The sequence below is a fragment of the Hyaena hyaena genome, unplaced genomic scaffold, assembly GCF_003009895.1.
Source record: "Hyaena hyaena isolate Hyena2069 unplaced genomic scaffold, ASM300989v1 scaffold_1087, whole genome shotgun sequence".
Lineage (NCBI taxonomy): Eukaryota > Metazoa > Chordata > Mammalia > Carnivora > Hyaenidae > Hyaena > Hyaena hyaena.
This window is the reverse complement of record NW_024081700.1, coordinates 259595-283717: the sequence shown is the minus strand read 5'-3', so window position 1 is coordinate 283717 and position 24123 is coordinate 259595. Positions and strand designations below refer to the sequence as shown.

The following is a 24123-nucleotide window of genomic DNA, read 5'->3' as shown; positions in this document are numbered from 1 at the left end:
GTCTGGAATTAGGCGAGACTCGGCCATGATGTGGTGTGAAGCTGTAGTTCTTCTCACTGATGGATGTTACTTCAGTGTCTGAATTTGCCCACATGACGCATGTGCTCCACAGTCAGGCACGTGTGCACTGCTTCCCCTGGGGCCGTTGTGCACAGTGCTGTTAATGGACATTCTTGGGTGCGTCTGTTGGTGAAACACATGCGGTCATTTGTGCTGGGAATGTGTACACGTGCAAGTAGCCTTGTGCAGCGTTAGACACACCGTCCCACGGTTTCCAAAGTGGCTGCAGCAGCCTTCACTCCAGCCGGCAGTTTGCGCACTTTCAGTTTCCTTGTCGTCCTTGTCGATACTTGATATTGTCTGTGTTTTTCGTTTTAGCCTTTCCTGTAGCTGTTGTGCTGTCAAGTTGTTTTGCTAGTTTATTTGCATTTCTCTGATGGCTAATGATGCTTTTTGTACATTTATTGGCTGTTTGAATATTCTCTTTTATCTACTTTCCAAATCTTTGGCTCATTTTTCTATTTGGTTGCAAATGTTTTCTTCTTTGTGTTTCAAATACACGTCTTTTGTCAGGTATGTTTTGCAAATGTCTTCTTCCACTCTTTGGACTGTCTTTTAACACTTTTATTAGTAGCTTTAGATAAATGAGATTTCCTAATCTAATTAGCCTAATTTATCTATATTTTCCCCTTGTTATAGTGCTTTTTTGTCCTGTTTGGCTAAACCTAAGGTCACAAAGATATTCTCCTACCTTTTCCTCGAAGAACTTGCTTCACTCTTCATATTGAGGTGTCATGATTCATGTACAATTTAGTTTGTGTGTGGCGTGACATTGGGGCCATTCTCTTCTCCTATGAGTGTCTGATTGACCTACTGCCCTTCACTGAAGAGGCATTGCTTCGCCCAGGGCCCCATGGGGCTGCCTTGTCTGTAACGGGTGGAAACACGCGCAGGTGTGCTGCCGCTCTCCGTGCCGCTTCCGCAGTCTGTCTTCTGTCCTTGCTCCCTGAACGGCTGTAGCTGTGTGAGTCCTGGTGTCTGGTATAGACGTCCTTCTGCTCTATGACTGTTTCTTAAGGTTTTCCTGACTATGCTGCATTTCTAAGCCACCTTTAGAATCAGTTTGTCAGTTTCCAGAAAGATTCCTGCTGGGATATTGATTGGCACTGTGTCAATTCTGTAGTTCAGTTTGAAGAGAATCGATGTTATTACAATTACAGAACCTTCCAGTTCATGACTGTGGAGTATCCCCACTATTTCAAGGCCTTATTTAATTTCTCTCAGTGAAGTTTTATACTTTTGAGTACAGAGCTCTTGAGCATCTTTCATTAGATTTATTCCTATTGGAATGGAATGGTTAGAAATTGGTGCTTGTTTATAGAAATGCAATTGATTTCCTCAGATGGTGATTTTATATCTAGTGATCTCGTTAAATTAACTTATAATTTTTTGTTAGTAATTTGTCCATATATCTTTTGGATATCCTGTGGTCAAAAGCATGTCATCTATGACCGAAAACAGTGTTATTTTGGCCTTTCTGATACCTACACCTTTCATCTCTTTCTTGCTCACTGCATGAGCCAGAACTGCCAGTATGATGTTGGATAGCAGTCATTCTTGCCTCCTTCTCCATCTTTGGTAGAAAGCATTGGGTCATGAAGTATGATGTTTGCCATAGTTTTTTTGCTTGTTTTGTGGTAGAAATTCTTTGTCAGATTAAATAAGTCCCCTTCTATTCCTAGTTTAGTAGAAGTTTTGTTTTTTTTTTTTTTAATAATGAATGGCTTTGGGTTTTATCGAATACTTTTTCTGCTCTGTGAAGATGATCATATGGTGTCTCTCTCCTCTCCACTTAATTTGATGAGTTATACTGATTAACTTTAAAATGTTAAGCAGTCCTTGCATTCCTAGAATAAATCCCACTTGGCTATGATATCTTCTTAACAAATGTCTGGATTTGATTTAACCAATATGTTGTTTAGGATCTTTGCATCTGTGTTCATTAGATATTGGTGTGTAATTGTTTAAGGTAGGAGCTCCTTGCCCACTGTGAGGACTGTGGTTGTTGACTGCCTCTACCTGTTGAATTCATTTTTTTGGGGTCTCTCTCTCTTCTTCTCAGGCTTTGGTTACACTAATACCTTTTTTGAATCCTGTGTAGGTTTCATGTTCTTTTTTTATATTTTGTATTCTTTTTTATATATTTAGTTGACTCTTGAACGATGTAGAGGTTAGGGGCACTGAGCCCCTGCACAGTTGAAAACCTAAGTATAAGTTTTGACTGTCCCAGAACTTAACTCCTATTAATCTACTGTTGGCCAGAAGGTTAACTGATAACGTAGGCAGTTAATTAACACATATTTTTTATATGTTTCATATGCTGTATTCTTACACTAAAGTAACTTAGAGAAAAGAAAATGTTATTATGAAAATCATAAGGAAGATGGGGTGCCTGGGTGGCCCTGTTGGTTAAGCATCCGACTCTTGATTTTGGCTCAGGTCATGATCTCTCAGTTGGCGAGTTTGAGCCCCACATTGGGCTCTGCGCTGGCAGTGCAGAGCCTGCCAGAAAATCATAAGGAAGAAAAAATAGATTTACAGTACTGTATTTATTGAAAAAAATCCACGTGTAAGTGGACCTGTGTTGTTCAAGAGTCATCTGTACTTCAGTTTGGACATTTTTTTATTTTCCTTAATTTAAAACTCTCTAATTCTGGTTTCTCAAATTTCTATTGTATTGTGAAATTCCTGATGAATTCTTAATTTAGATATTGTCTTTTTAGTTTAGAATTTTCATTTCTGTATTCTAATTCCTATTCTAATTTTCTAGGAAAATTCTATATCATTCCATGCATTGTCTTCATCTTTTCTTTTATTTCCCAGAATCCATACATTCCTTACCACGACTGAAAGTCTTTGTCAGCGAGCTCCAGGGTCGAGTCACCTCCGGGCCTGCTGCTCTTGTCTGTACTTTCTCTTGGTTTTAGTCTGGGGAACTTGTCTTTTGGGATGCCTAGTAGTTTTTTGATTGAATGATGGACATAGTGTGTAAGAAATTGTGGAGGCTCCAGATGATGTCACCTTCCCTGAGAGAAGTTCCTTCTTCTCTACTCTCGGCAGGTACCGTGGTGGCTGGTCATTGCAGTCGTGTCAGGGCTGGCTCACTCCACCTGTGAGCTCCTGTGTTTGCTTTTCCTCTGGGGTTCCCCAGCCCTGGCTTCTATCTCATGTACTACTAAGAACTCCACATTGCTTCTCAGAAGTTTTCAACGTGGATTTTCAGCCTCCTGTCAGGACTGAAGACTGTCACAGGCCCGGGACTCAGTAGATGGCCGACAGGGAGGCCGGCTGTGCTCTCACAGCTCCCAGCCTCTGCCAGCAGCCCTGCTGATTTCTTTGTGCCTCGGTGGGAGTGCGCCACAGGCACAAGGCTGTGGATACTCCGTCTCCTGTGGGTGCCAGGACCCTAAACACGCCCAGCGTTTGAAAGAATCAGCTGCACATGGTCAGCTTGCCTCCCCAAGGGTTTTCCCTCTGGAGAATTAACTCCTTTAGTTTTCTTCGCTGCCTCCAACAGATGGTTTCTGCATTTTATGCAGTTTTTAAATTCTTGTAGGTAGGAGCCCCAGTCTGCCACAGTACGCTCTCCTACTTGGAAGCAGAATCTTTTTCCATTATGCTTTTAAGATTCATCCATATTATTGTGTATAGTTGCAACACATTGATCTCTGTCAAGGAATGAATATATATCAGGATCTACATATCGGTCGGCCATAACATTGCTAAGTTTATGCTTACCTTATCAGTGCGCTAGCCCCACCTGTTCCCATCATTGTCAGGCTTATTGTAGCTAATCTGGTGAGACTGTGATAGGAGTATTTCATTTTGGTGTTAATTTGCATTTTCCTGATGGCTAGGAAGGTTGAGATCTTTTCCTGGATTTTTTTTTAATCATTTGGATTTTCTCTTTTGTTAAGTACTGTTGAATCTTTTACACATTAAAAACATTTTTTTAAGTTTATTTATTTTGAGAGAGAGATTATGAGCAGGAGACAGGCAGAGAGAGAGAGAGAGAGAGAGAGAGAGCGAATCCCCAGCAGGCTCCACACCGTCAGCACAAAGCCCTATGTGGGGCTCAAACTCATGAACCATGAGATCATGACCTGATCATGACCCGCACCAAAATCAAGAGTCAGATGGTTCACTGAATGAGCCACACAGGTGCCCCTGCACATTTTTTATATCGGGTTATTTGTGGGAATTTTTTATGTGCTCTGGATACCAGTCCTTGTCAGTGACATGTGCTACAAGTGTCTCCCACTTTGTGCTTTGGCCTTTACTCCCGAACGGGAGTCTAGTGAGCAGAAGGTCCTCCCAGCTTCACCTTTTGTTTGTGTTCTCAAGGACTCGCCCTCTGCCAGGATCATAAAGCTATTGTATGATCTTGTAAGAGCTCTGCTGTTTATATATGGTGTAGGGATGGGTCTCGGGCCAGGTTTTCAGGACGCATAGCCAGCTGTCCATTCTCATTCCCACAGGGCTGCCACTCTTCTCCAGCGCACCTGTGTCCTAGGTGGACTTGTCCACATGCAGGGGGTCTGTTGGGGTTCTTTGTTTTATTTATTTATTTTTTTTATTTTTTTTTTTAATGTTTTTATTTATTTCTAGGAGAGAGAGACAGTGTGAGCAGGGGAGGGTCAGAGAGAGAGGGAGTCACAGACTGAAACAGGCTCCAGGCTCTGAGCTGGCAGTCAGCACAGAGCCCGACGCGGGGCCCGAACCCACGAACAGCGAGATCATGACCTAAGCGAAAGTCGGACGCTTAACCGACTAAGCCACCCAGGTGCCCCAGGGGGTTCTTTGTTTTAGCCCACTGGGTTATATATATTTCCTTTGGCCAGGACCACACTTCCTTAATTACCATGGCTTTGTAAGAAGACTTGACATGCATGGAGGAACCTTGCTTCCTTCTGCAGGACCATCTCGGCTGTTCTCATCCCTGTATTTCAGTGCCAGCTTTGGGATCAGCTTGTCAAGTGCCACAGACATGCCTGTTGAGATTCTGATTATCATTGCTTTGAACAGTTTGTAAATTAACATCTTTGCATTAGTGAGTCTTCCATTGCATGGACATAACATAGCCTTCCGTTCATTCAGGTCTTCACTTTATCTCAGTAATGTTTTATAATTTTTTGTGGTGAGACTGCATATCTTTTGTAACACATTCTTAGGTATGTGGCATGTTTGTTTAATCATATTGTAATCATTAAAAATTTTTACTTACTATTTATTGCTGGTATACAGAAATGAGATAGTCCTTTGTACACCGTTGTTGTGTCTGGCAGCCATGCTAATTTCAGATATAAAAGATTCATAATGTACACAGTCACATCATCTGCAAATAACAACAGTTTTGTTTCAAACTGTTTACTTTCTCTCTACACCTGCTCCTTACTGCATTGGCTAAGACTTTCAGTAAAAAGGCCTTTGTCCTTGACTTATTTCTACTTCTGCAGGGAAAGCTGTCAATATCTCACCATTAATTATGATATTTCCCATAGGATTTTTAAAGATAGGTTCTATTACTTTAAAGAAATTTCCTTTTATTCTGAATTTAAGAAGGATTTTAAAAATCATTTAAAATCCTGAACGATTGTTAAATTGTTTTACTTTTTTTCACCTTGGTTAATGTGACAAATTATGTTGATTTTCTGTTGACACTTTTTGCATTCTTGAGATAAACTGACCTGGTCATGATGCATTATTCTTTCTCTATATAGCTGGATTCAGTTTGGAAGCGTGTATGTATTACAGTTATCAACATCTTGAATTGACCTTTCTATATAGACAAAGGCAACAGTGCTTTGACTTGAATATTTTTTTTTCTCATTTGTTTCTCGGGTCCCACAGTTCGCTCACTTCACAGTGTTGCGTCCAGGTATAGGACTGTTTCCAATGAAGTTTGACTGCTTATTCAGAGGGCGTGGCTGCTCCAACTGCATGTGGTTGCTCCACAGGAATTTGAGGGGGGTAAATTGTAACTTTTGTGTTACCTCTTTGATACCTTATCGCAGGGCAGGGGTACATGTCAAGGCTGCTGTGGGTGTTGGGGATGGACTCAGGGTTTTTTTTTTTGTCTTCCTAACCCCATTGTCACCCTGGCCTCAGTCTGCCTTCCCAGAGACCTTGACTCTTTGTTTCCTCTCCCATCTTCCTTGGGGACGCTGTCCTTTGTTGAGCATCCACCAGAGCTGGGCTCTGCACTGAGACTGCGTGCCAGAGGGGAGGGGTCCTGGGACCAGGGGCTGGGTCCTGGAGGGCCAGACACAGCACTCCAGCAGTCAGTGGCTCTGGACAGGTTACTGACATCTCCCAGACTGTCCTGAGTAAAACATAGAGATGGAGATAGGACCCACCTCATGAATTATAAAGGTTAAAAGAATTATATGCCACTCTGATAAGAGATGTGATTGAGATATACTTAGTGACATGAAAATGCATTCAGAATGCAATGTTGACTGAAAAAAGCAGAGTGCAGTATTGTCCCATTTCTTGAAAATTGCATATAAGTATATACGCTTGTGTGTGTCTGTGTGTGTGTGTGCGCACGCATGCGTGCATCTGTAACTGAAAGAATGCTGACTTTGTTCTGCTAGCTTTTCTATGTTCTAAATTTTCTATAATAAAATCCTGTTCTATTTTTGTATTAAGAAAAATAAATCTATGAGTTCTGTTTAAAAGAGAAAACTACGATGTTCATTACAGCATTGTGCAAAAGAGTTACCAGTTGGAAACTAGCTAAATTTCCAACAATAGAGTGATGGTATGTTATGGGATATTATGGTTGCTACATTAAAATGTTAACTATTAGTCTCTTAAATTTTACATTGCTTAGTGTTTTTATTTTATTTTAGGCAAACTTTGGAGTCGGAGTTTAAAACTAGCTTATACTCTACTTAATAAACTGACTAGTAAGAATGAACCACTACTTAAACCTGGAGACAGAGTAAGTAAATAGAATATAACTTATTGGAGTGAGCAAAAACAGAAACTCTAATAGTATGTCTCATTGCAATGAGTATTCCATCAGTTGGTTAGACTTATAGCATTAACACAAGGGATTTAAAGTCAACAAAGAAAAAGTATTAAATATGGAAAAGGTTTATGACGATGTACATAAGATGCTGGTTCCTTTTATTCTTCCTCATTGCCCAGCCGCTGACTCTTCAACTTCTTTCCTCTTTGACTTCATATAAATTTATTTTAATAAAACTATTAATAAATATTAGGTCCCCAAAACTTAAGTTTTATGAGAAAACGTTGACCTGACTTTGAAATTCAATGTGTTCCCTATTCATCTCTTCCTCTCTTCCCTCTTGCCAGGCAGCCCCTCTTAGCTCACTGCACAGGTGGTTACGAAGGAGGCTAGAGACACGTTGTCCCTTGTACTGACTATACTGCCCAGCGTTTTTGGCAGTAGACGTGTGGGGCTATTTAAATTGACCAGAGTTAAATAAAGTAAAAAATTTAGTTCCCCAGTCACATAAGCCACGTTTCGAGGGCTCATAAACCACACGTGGCTAATAGCTACCACATTTGATAGCTTGAAGATAGAACATTTGCATCATCATAGGAAGTTCCGTTGGTCAGCACCGCTCCAGGCAAACTGAACCAGACGCGAGGAGCGCAGGTATACCAGAGCACCCAGGATGGAGGACAGGACACCCAGCAGGGAGAAAGCCTAGTCAGAGAGGCTGCCCGTGGTCACATCACCCAACAGTGAAACTGTACATTTCGGGCAGCTCTGTGAGTGCCCACTCTTTAAATAGAACCAGTCCCCAAGGACATTTGAAGAAGGAAATCTGAATGAAAGAGAACAACCAAAGGGCAAAGAAGAGAAAAACAAGAAACGGGGGTGGTGGCCAGGGCAGGGGGGAAAGAGGGAGGAAGAAGAAAAGAAACTTGGAAGAAAGCCAGAAACAAAAAAGAAATTAAAAATAATTAGATTAGTATCCCTGGAGAACTCAGATGAACACATTGCTCCATAAATCAAGAAAAAGATGCTAGTAGGGAAGACTCAGAATTGGAAGGCGGGAAGGACAAACCGTGCAAACGTTAGACTTGGTCAAGAAGGCCCAGCATCTGGGCAGTAGGAGTTCCAGACAGGAAGGAGGACAGAGAGTAGAGAGTGTTATGTGGTTGTAGTAACGCTGGTCGACATCCTGGAGCTGGAGGGTTAGCTTCAAAGTGAAGGGTCTGCAGCAAAGCCTGGCAGAGCTTCTTACCGCGTGTGGAGCAGGACAGGAACGAGCCTCTGAGCTCCCAGGGGACAGGAGGGAGCCGCAGCACGGGGCGGCCCGGGAGGACGGAGGCCCTAGGACGGGGGCTCGCTGCCGCGCATCTGGTAAGACTTAGGAGTTTACCTGGCGGTTGATTACTTAGAAAATACTTTCGACAGGTATTTCACATACCTGGTGGAGCAATTCAGAACGAATCGCCCAGCGGAAATGTGGAAAGCAAAGCACCTAAAGGTGGTGGTGGCAGTCACCATCAGCAGATGTGGACGAAGCTCTAAGTGTGTGATGAGTACGAGAACAATGCTTGTGCTTTAGGACGAGCATGTAAGAATTCCTGATTAATGGTGTGCTTTAAAATCAATCCAAGAATCACTAATTTATTTTTCTTGAAAAAGATTCCTGCAGGGACAGAGACTTCCAGATACTCTTCCTGACTTGTGAGAGTCCACGCAGTTAGGTTGGTTATGAAAGAGTAATAGGATCACAGTGAATGAGCTAATTATGAGGGGTGGTTAGCAAATTTCTCTTCCCACGAGGAATAGAATTTATAAAAGTCAACAAACACTACTCTTTATAACAAATTCTCTAAAAATGTTTTTATGCCAAACATCCGGTCTCAAAGCTATAGGTCATAGTTCTGGTACAACCACTGTTAACATCAACTTCTGAAGGAGAGCTTTGCCCTTTTCAACAAATCAACTTGCTGGAAACTCGATCTCCAGACCTCAAGCAGAGAGTATAGGTGTAGCTTGAGTTTTGTCTTATGAAGTGAAGAGTTATTAGCAGCCTTGCTTTGTGTCGCAAGGGCCCGTGTCAGCAGATCACTGTTCTGACTTACCGCTTAATGGTTTCAAGTACACTTATTACAAGATTTGGGGCTTATAAAAATCTTGTTCCATAAATAGCTTCTGAGTTTATCAGGTGTTCTAAGAAATGGGGGAAGAGAAAGAGGCAGGAACACAGAGGGCTGAGTGTTCATCACCCAGGAAATACAGTCAGTACTGAGACATTTTCAAAAAATAGAAAATACCAGTATAGGCATAATATTTAAAAATATGAGAGCAAATAGCAAGAGGAAGATGTAAGATTTTTTAAAAATGTTTATTTGTTTATTTTGGTGCGCCAGCCAGGGAGGGGCAGAGAGAGAATCCCAAGCAGTCTACATGCTGTCAGTGCAGAGCCCAAGCTCACGACCATGAGATCATGACCTGAGCCAAAATCAGAGTCAGACGTTTAACTGACTGAGCCACCCAGGCACCCTTAGAATATTTTTTAAGTGGTTGCCTTGGGGAGTGAGGAAGGGTGGAGCATATGGGTATTGTTGTTTTTATTAGTACTTTTGTCATCTTAAATTCTGTCTTTTTAAAATGTTTTGATAAAAATAAAAATATAAGATAAATAAAATAGAGCATATGATTTAAACAGTGGCACCCTGATGACCCAGTAGGCCCCCCAGGGGACTCTGCAGGAGGCAAGAGCTGTAGGGATCTTAGCTGAGGTGTTCCGTGCCCTCCCCCCTTCCCTGTGAGTACACCGAAGTCTTGAGTAAAGATCTGTTCAGCTAAAACTTTGCTGTTGGGACCTTCCAGAAGGTACTTTAGGTAAAATTTTATTCCGAGGCCACTCTTCCTGTTGGTGCAGGTTCACCTGGGCTGCTGGATGCGGGGGTCGGGGGGGGGGAGGGGTGCCTCACTAGGGAGCTTCGGCTGCTGCCCAGATAGAGTGCACGGGGCCGGGTCTCCATCCCACAGCCAGACTGGTTGGTGCTGGGCTGCCTTCAGACAAACATTTTAAATTATTTTGTTGCATGTGGAATAAAGATCCCAGCCTAAAAACTGAAAAGTTACATGGTCAAGGGAACTTAAGGACCAAGAATTAACCCCAAAATTACATTTACTGTCTCAGATTCCATCTAGTCAGCAGAGATTCTGAGTGTTGAGAATGATCACGTGTTTCACGAGTGGGCTTCATGGTTTTCCTTCATGCTGTCGTAGGTGGCCCTGGTGTTTCCCAACAGTGACCCCGTGATGTTCATGGTGGCGTTTTATGGCTGTCTCCTGGCAGAGCTGGTTCCTGTCCCCATAGAAGTGCCGCTAACAAGAAAGGTAGTTCATTCGGTCTGGGCCGCGGGGTGTTCTTCCAAAGGTGACATGTAGACTTGGCGCACCCTGTTTGCCCTCGCGGGAAAGGACGCGCGGTCTGGCAGGCAGGTGCTGCGTTGCCTGGGGGTGGGGGGGTAGGGGGGTGCAGGCAGGACTCTGGGAGACATTAGATGCAGTTTCATCTACAATTACTCCTTTTTATGTATCTTGTCGGTGAGAGGGACTTTTAGAAGCTGTAAGTGGAGCTATTATCTATGTGAAATTTTCAGTACAAACAGTGAGCATTTTTTCCTCTGATGAATGGGATTTATGATTTGATAAGGTTTTGTTAAACTTTCTCTCAAAACCGCATGCTTATTGATGATAATTTTCATTTCTTGGGAATAAATAAATCACACAGTAATGTATTGTAGCTCACTTCTAAGTGATAGTTTTGAGTATGCAAGATGGCAGTTTTCTCGCATTTCTGTCCACGTAATTTTTTTGTTGCCAACAAATGATTACTATGGGGGGCTTGCTGACGTTCTGGGGAGCCAGTACATTCTAAGTGTAAATGTCAGTAATCTGCTTATGGAAAACAAATAGCATTTTAGGAGTAGACAAAGCATGTGTTTTAGAAGATTAGAGTTCTCTACCGTTTCAGTGTTCAGGTACTTAAAGTGAGCATTGTCAGCAACAAATACTCAAGAATCCCAAAAGTAAAGTTTTAAATAAAACCAGTGTATCTCAAACGATAATATACGATGAGTAGATATTTAACTACAGAGATTCTTAGAAAGAAGCAAGAGATTTGTCAAACCTGCAAGAAGAAAATGACAAACCTTTACTGAGGGACACGTGTAGCAGAAGGACTGACAGGGAATGTGCATTTCTGTGGGAAATAAGTAAAAGTGTCAAAGGTTGGGCCTCCCCAGGTTTATCTGTAAGTTTTAAATGTAATTCAAGTGGAAATTTCCATGGTGTTATTTTTGGAGTTTATTAAAATGCTCCAAAATGTCATTTGCAGGAGAACACTTTGAGAAACTAGCCCATTATCTAGAACTTTATATTTCGTTGCAAAACTATGTCTTTTAAATTTAAAAATGCTTATATTTTACTCATGAAAATATAGTGTCTACCTACATAGGATTGGGTTGTAGGACTTTGTGAGGTGAGGTGAAGTGCTCTGCTTTCTGCGTGTGGGCCTGAGCGGGGAGGCCCCATGAGCACCTCTCCGTGTTTTGTGCAGGACGCTGGCAGCCAGCAGGTCGGGTTTCTACTGGGCAGCTGTGGCGTCACCCTGGCCCTGACCACGGACGCTTGCCAGAAAGGCCTGCCCAAGGCACAGACTGGAGAGGTGGCAGCTTTCAAAGGTAGGCCCCCGAGGGCGAGGGAGTCCGCATGCAATGCCCAGGTGTCCTTTCATGGCGGCCAAACCTTATGTGGCCTAAGGAGTCTTTAGGAGTGAGGTCCTGGTCACAAGCCTGTGCATCTCGCCACCCACCCCCTGCCCCCAGTTCAGTGTCTAGGCCTGGGCTGGTCAGTGTGGTGGTCACAGGTCAGAGGCGTCCGCTGACTTAAATATGAATTAATGCAGTGTAAACAAGGCCGAGACTTCTGCTCCCTGGATGCTCAGTGGCCAGTGGTGGGCGGCTCAGCCCTGAGACCCACTGACCACTTGCCCGGGCCGGTGTCCTGTCCACACCCTCACAGGTTGGCCCCCACTTGCCTGGCTGGTGATCGACGGGAAGCATCTAACCAAGCCCCCGAAAGACTGGCATCCGCCGGCCCGGGAGGAGGGGGCCGGGACTGCCTACATAGAGGTAATGACCTCATCCAGCTCAGAGCCTGTGGGCCCCACAAGCCCAGCTCGTTTCCCGTGAGAGTGTGAGCAGTCACAGGCTCACACTTACCCTCCATCTTACCTTCACCTCAGAGGCAGGAAGGGTCGGACGGGAGCTCACTCAGGTCTGGTTTCACTCCTGCTTGATCGTCCCTCCCCAGCTCCCCCGGGATGTTGGCAGTTGGGGGGAGCCTGCGTGCACCGCTGTGCTGGGACACTTGCCCCGCGGTATGCCCCAGTTTCCTCTGTGGGTGTCACCCCGAGAGTCATGGCATAAAGTGTGCTCCAGTGTGACAGATGGTTAGCGAAGGACAGACGACTGACAGCTTCTCCTTTTTAAATTCTGTCAGCTTCCTGTTCTGTCTGGTGTGTCCTCCAGAAGCATCACATAATGGATTTTTTTCTTGAAATCTTTCAGTATAAAACAAGCAAAGAAGGCAGCACAGTGGGGGTCACGGTGTCCCACGCATCCCTGCTGGCACAGTGCCGTGCTCTGACCCAGGCTTGTGGCTACTCAGAAGGTAAGGACACGCGCGCGGCTCTTCCAGCCTCTGCCCCAGGTGGGCCCGGGAGCTGGGGTGCTCAGTTCTCTCTCTGCTTGTGCTGGAGGCGTGGGTGTTGGGTCACCCTGGCAGCCCCACTCAGGGGTCTTTCCAAAAAATTCATGTGTGTATTGATTGTATGGAGCATGCAATTCACACACTTGCTTATGCCTGGTGGGCTGGTTCAATCTGTGATGTAGCTGAGGGGTAGTGTATTTTGCACTTAAAAAAATGGAAAACCATCTTATTGGACCCCCGTTTGTATTACTGTTTTCTATGAGTGTGGTTTTGGCCTAAGCTGTCATATATGCAAATATAGAAATAGAACCTTTATGGTCGTAGATTTTCTGGTGGTAACATGTAGGTAGCCCTCCCCCACTTACTGTTAAATATTAGATATTTAACTTTAAGAACTGTTATTTTAAAAACTATAAAGATGTATACATGGTGGTTTCCTTACCATAACAATACTGGAATTGAATAAAACTAGAGAGTAAATTGAATGGTATGTTTAAATAACTAAAATATGGGTGTTTAAAAGTAAGGGGTAAAAAAAAATAATGAAATGAAAAGGGGTAGCTGAAGACTCCAGTGGATATTTGGAAAAAGATTTTAGATATATTCAAGGGCCTGAATAATGTTTTAAAAATTGGATCTGTTAAATCAAGTCACATAGTTTTCTTTTTGTCGAGATATACGTATCACTTCTCTTTTGGGCTCTCTAGCTAACAAAAGGGGCGTGTGCACAGAACATACTCAGAAAGCACTCACATTTCCTGGCACAGCAGACTCATGTTCACCATTGGTGAGGTGCACCTGGGCATTGCTGTGGCTTTGATGGGGGTCCCATTCGCTCACAGCGCCTGTGCGGGGCTGGAGCCAGGTCCTGCCGAGCACAGGGCTGCGTGCAGCCCAGGTTGCCACCACTCCCGCATCTGCCACCTCCACTGGCGGAGAGCAGGGAGGAGGGGCAGCTTTCCGAGGAGGGGCAACACGAGCAGTATGTGATGTTGCCCGAAGATGTAGGGTCACGGCCTCGGTGTGAGAAGTGGGGGAGTCCGGGTGTAAAGTGGGAAGTAAGCGTGTCCACGATGAGTCCTCACTCCACATCTCACTGCAGAGTGAGAGCCTCGAGCAGCCGCCTCGGGCACGCCGTTCCTGGTGTTTCTGGACCAGGGATCAGCATAGCTCTCTGTTTGAATCCAAAATCGTATGATACACTTTTGAGTTTTTCTAGTTTGAATAGATAACCAAAATGATTGCTGAATTAGTGCATGGTGTTTGGAAATGCTGTGCATGTTTCCTAAAAGTCTTCATGTCAATGATGTGTTAGTCTCAGGTTCTTTAAAAATGCACATGACTTGTGAAGAGGGTCACTTAGTGGTTTAACCATCTTTGTCCACTTTCAGCTGAGACATTAACAAATGTGCTGGATTTCAAAAGGGATGCTGGTCTGTGGCACGGAGTGTTAACAGTGAGTGTTGTACGCTAACTGGCCTAATTGTTACAATGAGGGGTTCTAGTGCTTCATATCAATAGATGACACCAAGCCCTATTTTTAGTGATGTAATTAGCCCTTATCTGAACTGAAGTATCATCATGAGAAGGGCATTGACATTATCTCTGCCTTCTCTGGTGTGGCATGGCCCTCTGCGGTCTGCCCCTGGAGCTCCTCTGTTTCTCTCACAGAGCGTCATGAACAGGATGCATGTGGTCAGCATCCCCTATGCACTGATGAAGGTGAACCCGCTGTCCTGGATTCAGAAAGTGTGTGTGTATAAAGGTAACGGGAAACAGCACCATCAATGGATTCATCCTTCATTAAAGAGGTCACTTAGATTAAGAAAACAATAAAGCCAATACGCAGAGCTGCAGGTGCGGGCTGAGGAGCCCCCACAGCCCGAGTGCGCCCTGACCTGCATGCACAGCCTGAGCAGCCCTTCTGGAGGGCCTCGCTGTGACAGCTCTCTTCTGCAAGGACCACGGGCTTCTGATTTTATTCTCTTGAAATTTCCTTTACAGTCACATCAGTACTCCCAATTCTTAATAGTAGATAGAGATGGTTTTAATCTGAAGTTGGGGCTTTTCAAGCTACCAGTAGCAGAGCTGTTGATTCCAATGAAGCAGTGTAGACAGAGTGCCATGGGGCTGCCCACGCGCCCCCCCCTCCCACACCCTGCCCCCTGCCTCAGCTAGCCACAGTGCTTCCTGAGCACGTGCACAGCCCTCGGCTCCTCCTCTGATCCAGCAGGGCCAGGGGGCACTTTCAGGAAGCCCTGAGGCTGGGCCTCAGGTTTCTTTTCTCCCACTAACTCTTCCTGGCTAACTGGGTTTACCTGTCTGCCCATGCTGATCGCAGCACTGACCGCCACATGCAGACGTTGGGCGCGTGCTCTGCTGGTGCATCTTTGCAGCAGCTTTGGGTGGTAGCTGTCTCTGTTTCTCCTGTTTTATGGAGGACAGCTGAAGTTGTGGGTGCATTTGGCAGGTGTGGCCCACTAGCGTGCGAGGCCAGGACTGAGGGCCGAGTCTGTCTGTTCACATCCTGGCATCCTCCCAGCACACAGCAGGGAGTCAGCAGCTCAGATAGGGACCCCAAAAGACAGAAGAGCAGACATGGAAAGAACAAGATAGAGCTTCCAAGAGAAAATTAAAGTTGGGAGACAGATCTGAGATTTCTGTGTCTGAATCAGACCTCGTAGCTAGCCAGTTTTTAAGCACAGCAGGTCAGGACAGTTGCACTACCTATGGGACATGACTGCAGGAATTGTGTGGCCAGGAACACAAGTCAGTGTTGTGTGTCCACCTGCGTGCACCTGCATGTGTGTCTGTGAGGTGCGAGGGTGCCTCTTTCCCATGACACAGAGCACGTCTGTACCCCTCTTCTGCAGCCCGGGCCGCACTGGTGAAGTCCCGAGACATGCACTGGTCTCTCCTAGCTCAGCGGGGACAGAGGGACGTCAGCCTCAGCTCACTGCGCATGCTGATCGTGGCCGATGGTGCAAACCCCTGTGAGTAGCCCAGATGATCAAGCGCGTGGCGTCCCCTCCTGCAGGCCTCACTCTGGGGTTAAGAGGCTCAGTGACATTCCGTGCACATGAATGTCCTGTAACCTGCTGTGACATAAACCCCTTGGGAAGTGGGGACTCACTGGTGTCTCTCATGGATGTTTATTAAGGCACTGAGTTTAAAAGCAGTTTCAACACCGTTGACAGAAGATACATTAAGAAATGACTGGAATGTACATACTGACTGGGAGCGTCCCAGCCTCCGCTCTTGGTCCCTGTGGCCCCACTGATCCGGCTCCACCTCCTGGTGGGATTTCCCCTGGCGGCCAGTGTTACCCTGGGCTCCACTCAGGGTCTGAGCATGGCTGCCCATCAGGGGCCATCCGAGGCCTGTCGCAGGGGAGGCTTGGTTGACCTTGGGTGGGGTTTCTATGCAGCACAAAGCCCTCGACCAGGTAGGTGGGCTTTCTTGTGGGTTTAAAAGCTGTGTGCTGCCGTTTTGGCATCGAAACCACCCTGGACCAGAGGCTGGCCTTTCATCTAGTCCCCTGTGAGGAGGGCTCTGACAGCCCCGTGCCCCTGGGTCCCCATCTGCTCAGGAGGGCACCCCGCCTTCTAGCTCCTCCACCCACACCTGGGCCCGGCACGGCCCCTCCTGCCTCCAAGACACGGAGAACTGCTCACTGCTCTGCTTCCCCAAACCACCTGAACAGCCCCGCAGAGCCTCCACTCTGCCCCGCCGCCGACAGCTTCGCACCCGCATCGCTCCACCCTCCCAGGTGCTAGGCTTCCACCAGGAAGCCCTTCACCAGGCCTGCTCCCCCACAGACCCCAGATCCTGCCACCCCGCATGCCCCCTGAACAAGCTGCGTTGTCTCGTGTGTCCCCTGCTGTCTGTCAGTGCCCAGCACGAGTGGGACACAGGCCCCTCCCTTTCCTGGGCTTTGCTGTGGCAGAGAGCTTGAGGTGTGTGGTACAGCCCTGGGGTCCCGATGGTTGCAGCCGTGAGTAGGCAGCACCCGCCTGCCTGGGAGCTGAGTTTCCATATCTGTGACACCCCAGACTGTCACAGGGAGAGCAGGGGAGAAGCAGGGGTAGCCTGGGGACGTTGCATGGGCTGCCCTTGCGTGGGAGTGACAGGGACCCCATGGCCCCGAGGCACTTCCAGCAGCAGGCACTCACTCGCGTGCACCTAGGCCTCCTAAGGAGGAAGGGTCACCCCGTAAACACTTCTCTGGCCCCTCCCACTCAGCAGACCTGGGAGAAGGGTGAGGGCAGGGCTGGCTGTGAGTTAGAACTCAGAAACATGGCTGGGGTTAGACAGAGGCTTTCTGTGAAGAATTTCTAACTCTTCTCTGCTGGTGATTTCAAAATGCACCGTGCTTTCCATGGAAACAGCCCACCCCTCCCCTTGTCTCCCTCTGTCTCACGCAGGGTCCATATCCTCCTGTGATGCGTTCCTCAATGTCTTCCAGTCTAGAGGGCTGCGGCCAGAGGTCATCTGTCCATGTGCCAGTTCTCCCGAGGCGCTGACGGTCGCCATCCGCAGGTAACGAGATTGCTTGCCCTGTCTTGTAAACACGAGTTCTCGCTCCCACAGCTGAATTACCTGTGGCACCAAATACGGCCAGTCTGTCTCTAAGCAGTAGGATTCATGAAGCATTCAATGCTCCACCCTGTGCCAGGGTCCCAGGCGCGTGTGCAGAGTGAGGGGCGGCCCCCGGGCACAGGCCCGTTGCCCTGCTGTGGCGGGACCTGTGTAGCGGCTCCCTGGGCTGTAATCACGGGCTTGTTTTCCCCGAGCGCTTCTCCTCCTCCTTGGCCTTGGTAAGCGTAGCAGCCCAGAGCTCTTCCCTGCCCTGAGGAGGGCCCGAAGTCCGCAGTGCTGCCAGCCACGGACGGGGTTCTGTGCCTGCGCGGCCCTCAGGCCTCCTGGAGAAGCACCCTGACCCGAGCTCAGCGCCGGCCCACTCACGAGGAAGCCCCCAGGGGGCGCCTGTGCTCCTCCGGCTCAGCCCAGAGGGCAGGCTCTCGTCCTTCCCGGGCTCCTCCCACCCCCATGTTGCTCCCCAGGCCACCTTTTCCTTCCCGGGCCGCCTACCTCTTGCCAGCCCCAGAGCTCTTGCCCACAGCAGCTCCGAGTGCCGCCCTGGCGTAGAGGGCGGTATGGTCAGTCGAGAATGTTAGATTGGTATATTCATAAAGAGTCTGTGCTTTCATGTGTGCACGACTTCAGTAACCCTAAAATGGTAATATGTCAGCAAGAAAAATAACATCTTTATCCTTCACAAACCGTAAGGAGTTTTTCATTCCTTTGTTCTGTGGTGACTTCTCTTGCTCAACAGTGTGCTTTTCCTCATTGGAGAAAACACTGACCTTTGTCACTCGGGCACCAGCTGCGGCTGCACACCCCACTCCCACACCTGCCGGCAACAGCCGCTGTGTTTCTCTTGCTTTCTGTGTCCAGAGTTTGGGAAGGGCTCCACCGTCCGGTCCTGGCTTGCGGTTAGATGGTCTCTGGACCGGCAGACGTGGCTTCCTGCGCAGCCTCTGGTCTCTGGAGTGGGCTGTTCTGGGCCTCCCGCAGGCACGGCCTTCTGCTCGCCTGGCTGCCCAGGGCTCCCGGCAAACGTCTCAGCACAAGCCAGGTGGCAGCTGAATCGCCGTTAGGACCTCTCCTGGGAAGTCACAGCATGTCACTTATGCTGTTGTCACAGGCCCACCAGATGAGGGAAGGGACGCAGACCCGCCTCTGTGTGGGAGGCATGTGTGGGTCCCCGCATGGGCAGCAGCACATGGGGTGGAGACACTGCAGCACCTTCAGGGAGACTGTCTGCCACGGCCAGTTGTGTGGCCAGTTGTCCTCACAGCGCATGGCACCAAGTAGGGGCTTGGGTGCAGCGTCGTCCTGCAGGCCAGGTGGGCCTTGCGTCCCGTCCCCCACTGGCTCTGTCTCCTCGCCAGCTAGTCTGGTTTTGTTTTCTAGGCCACCCGACCTGGGAGGACCTCCCCCAAGGAAAGCTGTCCTGTCGATGAGTGGCCTCAGTTTTGGCGTGATCCGAGTTGACACTGAAGAGAAGTTGTCAGTTCTTACTGTTCAGGATGTGGGTCAGGTGCTGCCTGGAGGTAAGGGACACAGCTGGAGTGTGTCTTGTCCTGTAAGCAGTTGACATGATGAAACTCCTGGTTGCTCCAGGCCTTGAAGGGGTGCTCTGCAAGCGCACCAGTAAAGAGGTCATTAACAGTGTTTTTTCGTGTAAATTGGGGTTTTAATTTATAATCTGTCTTTTCAGTTTCTGCCTACCTTTGTATTAAATTTAAGGTTGAGCGAAAATACACGGGTGTGTTTGTGGCCTCTGTACCTGACTTGTGGTTCTCCAGCGTCTGGGAAATGGAGCAGTCCCTGTAGGCCAGGTACAGGCTTCGTGCTTCACACGCTGAGGCATCTAACCTCACAGCACGCCAGTGTCTGTAGACAGCCTGATGATTGAGTTATAGCAGCAAGGTGTATGTATTACATTAGGAGCTTGACTCTGAAGCTTCCAGAAAATTCCCCTGGGCTCCAGAAAGGCCTGTGTGAGCCCTCCTGCCTCTTGGGCCCCATGGGCCTGAATGGAGGGTGAGAGAGCGGCCTGCCTGCGGTTCCCCTGCAGTGTCACAGAGGGAACTGATAACTGAGCCTGGCCCAGAAGGCCCTGGTGACAGTTGTGAGTGGGGGGTGCTCTGTTCATGCTGCCCTGGGGTTCCCCTCATTGTGGTGACCTCACAGCTACTCTGCTCTCTTCTTACCATGAAGGCCCATCTGAGGGTCATGGGTAGCTGTCTTGACCACCCTCCCTAGGCATGTGTGTGCACTATGCTTCCCTAGGCATGTGTGTGTGCATAGCACTCCCTACATGTGTATGTGTGTGCGAAGTGCTCCCTGTGAGCGTGTGTGTACAGTGTTCCGTAGGTACATGCATGTGTGTGTACAGTGCTCCCCTAGGAGTGTGTGTGTGCACAGTGTTTCCCTAGGTGTGTGTGTGTGTGCACGTGCGCGCACAGTGCTCCTCTGCGTGTGTGTGTGCCCAGTGCTCCCCTATATCCATGTGTGTGCAGGGCTCCCCAGTCAGCATGTGTTTGCAGGGACAGGTGCAGAGCTGATTGGCCGGTGAGGACTTATGGCACCTTGTTAAGCAGATACTCAGCCTTGCACTGTGTTAGCCCCAAGGGGTTTGTGCTTACCTCCATGTGAAGTGGACTTACGCATGCCTTATTGTGAGAGAATCTGTCTGTGAGCCCTCGGCTCACGGTGACCTGCACACGAGCACCAGCCTCCACTTTACAGAACGTGGTCAGATTTGTGAATGAACAGAAGTAGCTGAGTGAGCGCCCCTTCTCTGTGCTCCTGCTTACCGTCTTTGGAGAGGAGGCTGTACTTGAGTGGAAGGGACGGCAGCGCCCGGGCCACCACAGGCTGCTTAATTCATCACTGAGCGACCGAATTTGTTTTAACGGACCACTGCGCCCTCTGGCATGCACATCGCTCGTCTGTTGGAAGCTGTTTGCGAGCCTGCTCTGTGGCAGGGCCGGCCGGCTGGGGCTTGCGGTGACCCGACAGGCAAGGTCCGCAAGGTCCCAATGCCCAGAACCGGCAGCAGGCAGGATCGTCTGGCGGGGAGCTGCTTACTGACAAGGGAACTACGGGGTCAGCCGGCCTGTCGCGTGGGTTCCAGAGGACCACACGAGGGGCGCGGAACCCTGTCAGCCCGGGCTTATGCGTGCAGGATGCGTTGTGCTCTGGTTACACACTACATGTAAAACACAGATGCGCACCTGGGTAGAGTGGGGATTCTGCACATCCCAGGACTTGTCCTAAGAACACGCTGAGTATATGCTTTGTTTCCATAACTGCAAACGTAGCAGCAAGTAGATCTCTGTGAATGACTCATTTAAGTGTATTTTTTTGTTTATGATTTTGAGGGTTTTTTCTCTTTTTAGCTGATGCGTGTGTTGTGAAAGTAGAAGGTACCCCTTATCTCTGTAAAACTGATGAGGTTGGAGAAATATGTGTCAATTCCAGCGCAACTGGCACAGCGTACTATGGACTGCTTGGAATCACAAAGAGCGTCTTTGAGGTTTGTACCTTGTTGTGACGTTTGCTGGAGTTGGGTTCCATAGGCACTGATGCAGCGCACCAGGCAAGGTGCACGGCTCTCCAGCCGTGATGGGGCCCCGGGCAGCTCCGGGAAGCAGCGCCTGTGTGCTGGAACTGTTGACTTGTTGGGCTGAGTCCAGCGAGTGCCCACTCCTCTGGGCCAGGCACTGGGCACATGGATATAAGGGGTATCAGGAAGGACACAGGCCATGCTGGGTGTGGGAGCCCAAGGAGGGTCTTATCTGCTGGCAGGGACTCCTTCCCCCCAGGGAACCTGCCAGCAAGCAGTGTGTGTGCCAGGCTTCCTGCTTGCCCACTGGGTCTTACTGGCCAGCTCGTTGATTATCCATGGACCACAGCCTGACCATCCCCTCTCTGCTCTGTGCAGACTGTCCCAGTCACAGCAGGAGGAGCCCCTGCGTCTGACAGACCTTTCACCAGGACAGGGCTGCTGGGCTTCATCGGGCCTGTGAGTATGTTCTGCTGCTGGGACCTGGGCCTCCGCACCTAGTGGGTATCTAGGGGTCACAGAATACTCTCCACGTCTCACAGTGCACAGGACAGCAACCACGACAGAGGACTGTCAGCTCAGAATGTTCCCAGTGCCCGTAGGCCCGGTAGCAGTAGGAGTCCTATACAGCTTCACCTCTCCTATGCCGACTCCCCTCCAGATGTCCCCTGGTCCCCAGCCCAGCCCACCAGGCCTCAGGACCCTTCCACCCCATAGTCACCCCTGGGCCATGTGGACCCTGTCTATTCCTTGGTTTCCATGTGCTTTCGGCTGCTTGGAACAGTCATCAGCTGCCTGACCCCCAGGGCCTGCCTGCGTGTCCTGAGTCCTGACCAGCATCCTTGCTTCCAGGATAACCTGGTTTTTGTCGTGGGCAAGCTGGATGGGCTAATGGTGGTTGGATTTCGTAGACACAACGCGGACGACATCGTGGCCACTGCGCTGGCTGTGGAACCCATGAAGTTTGTCTACAGAGGCAGGTGATGCGCTGCGGGTCCCTGTGCTTTGGCTCTAGATCCCTTCTCTACTTAAAGTTTGAGAACTCCATCTTCAGTAGAAGGAAAGCCCAGTGATGTGAATACACAGAACCTAAAACCTCTTGTCCATCAGAAAAACCTGATAAAGAAAAGGATGGTCTTTGCAGCCAGGAGCCCGTTCTGTCCTCACCTCCCACGGTGCTCATGTGGCCCTTTCTGAGGATGAGGCCCACGGAGCACTTGGGTCAGCATCCTAGAACCTAGACACTCAGACCGAAACAGTCAAGTACCAGTTTCTCTGAAATCACCACTGGCCCGAGTCTCTTCTGCTAAGGTTTAGTGACACACACATGGAGGCCCGACCTTGTGCCTGGGATAAGAATCAATTCCGCTTTTCTGAGTGTGTTAGGAAACCCCTTTAAAGATTCCCATTTCTGTTGAGCAAATAAATGGACCTCAGGCCTGGGCAACCGGGAGTGAGGAGAGGAAACCTGTCTGATTCTGTTTGCCTCCTGATCTCTCTGTCCCAGAGGAAGCAGCCCCTTCTCCTGGTTGGCCCACGCAACTGGCTGAAGCTTTTAATTTTTCTTCTCAAGGGGACACTCCTGTTACTCACACTAGGGTACCCCTGAGCCTGGCCAGACCCTGCCTTTAAATACTCCTTAACCCCTTACAGAATTCTGCCGAATAGTGGGCACTGCTGGCCCTTCTCATAGGTCAGGACGACGGGTGTGGGATGACTACCCGGGAGGAACCAGCAGGGCAGGCCCGTATGGGTGCCAGGACATCACAACCTGCCCTCACAGCAGAAACGGGACACTGTTAGTGTGGGGTGGCCCACACTGTTTATGGGCTGGATTAGGGAGGCCACGGGAACCTGGTGGCACCTGGAGGTGAAGGCCGACCTGAGCAGGCCATGCCATCTCGAGTGATTAGTGGGGGTCTGGGCGATTGCATCTGCTGTTGGACAGGGTACCTGCGTGTCTCCACCACCACAACCACCTCGAAATAGAGCCACAGCTGATAGAGTGTGTGCTCTAGGAACAGCATCCCAGGAATGCTGGCATACGAAAGGGGTTCTTGTTCTTAAGCACAAGCACACTCAGTAGAAGAAACAGTAGGATAGATACAGCTGGAGAAGGAAGTGATACGTTGGAAAGTCAGATTAAGGAACTTCTCTAGAAGTAAAGAAATAGAAAGTTGAAAAGAAAAATTAAGAGAGGTGGAGTGAGAGAATGGCTAGAGTCCAGAAAGCAAACCCCAGGGGGGAGAGCACATGCATGGAGGGGAGGCAGCTCACTGAGAAACAGGATTTTGAGTTATTGCTTAACTTTAAGGATGTTTAAGTTATTAAAAGGAATTTTTAAAAATTTATTTATTTATTTTGAGAGTGAGCGAGGCAGGAGGGGCAGAGACAGAGAATCCCAAGCAGGCTCCACACAGTCCTTACAGAGCCTGATGCGGGACTTGAACCCACAAACCATGAGATCATGACCCAAGCCGAAGCCAAGAGTTGGACACTTAACTGACTGAGCCCCCCAGGCACCCCATATAATTCATGATACTTCTAGACAACAATTTCTGCACACGGAAATGTATCACATGTGTTATAATTAAGGAAAATTGTCCATCGAGGTTTTGCTTTCCACCAAAGCCATTTTTGTTTTAATGACTTGGAACTTATTTCAGCCATACTGTATGAGATTAGGGACTGGTCACTTTTTAAATTCTCAACAAGCAGCCGGTTGCTAGATTGGCCTGTAAACACTAGCACTTCCACGTTGTCCAAGCGAGAACGAGTGTCTGAGTCCGGCTCAGTGTCCTTTGCTGGGTGGTCATTTTTGTCCTCGTCTTCCCCCAGGATTGCCGTGTTCTCTGTGACAGTGCTGCACGATGACCGGATCGTGCTTGTGGCTGAGCAGCGGCCTGACGCCTCCGAGGAGGACAGCTTCCAGTGGATGAGCCGCGTGCTGCAGGTGGGCCCAGGCAGCTCGCCGCTTTTGTAGCCTGTGTCTTTCGGAGTCCAGGTGTACGGCTGTCCCCCTCCATTCCTTCAGTGCCTGCCCGCCTGCCCTGGTCTCTAGCTCGCTGTTTGGAGCACTTCTTGTACCCATGCTGAGCAGGCCCATGTGCAGATGCCCCCCACTTGGTCACAGGGTTGACCCACTAAGAATCGTGGCTTCCAGGACCCTCCACCCTGCACTGCCTGCATACAGTGAGCACTAAAT

General features: G+C 48.5%; 1 protein-coding gene across 4 annotated transcripts in view; it reads left to right on the top strand.

Annotated features, from left to right (window-relative positions):
* The window catches only part of DIP2A (disco interacting protein 2 homolog A), a 111161-nt gene that overhangs the window by 62789 nt on the left and 24249 nt on the right, over positions 1-24123 (top strand). For 3 of the 4 annotated variants that reach the window (XM_039222143.1, XM_039222142.1, XM_039222144.1), the window contains exons 9-22: positions 6915-7006; positions 10292-10402; positions 11628-11751; positions 12092-12201; positions 12640-12742; positions 14173-14237; positions 14453-14546; positions 15655-15774; positions 17206-17320; positions 18758-18897; positions 20752-20888; positions 21297-21377; positions 21771-21898; positions 23757-23871. In XM_039222143.1, coding sequence (XP_039078074.1) covers positions 6915-7006; positions 10292-10402; positions 11628-11751; positions 12092-12201; positions 12640-12742; positions 14173-14237; positions 14453-14546; positions 15655-15774; positions 17206-17320; positions 18758-18897; positions 20752-20888; positions 21297-21377; positions 21771-21898; positions 23757-23871 — 1535 coding nt within the window. Of the gene's footprint in view, positions 1-6914; positions 7007-10291; positions 10403-11627; positions 11752-12091; positions 12202-12639; positions 12743-14172; positions 14238-14452; positions 14547-15654; positions 15775-17205; positions 17321-18757; positions 18898-20751; positions 20889-21296; positions 21378-21770; positions 21899-23756; positions 23872-24123 lie in introns of those variants that run through there. The other variant, XM_039222145.1, reaches the window with a different exon arrangement.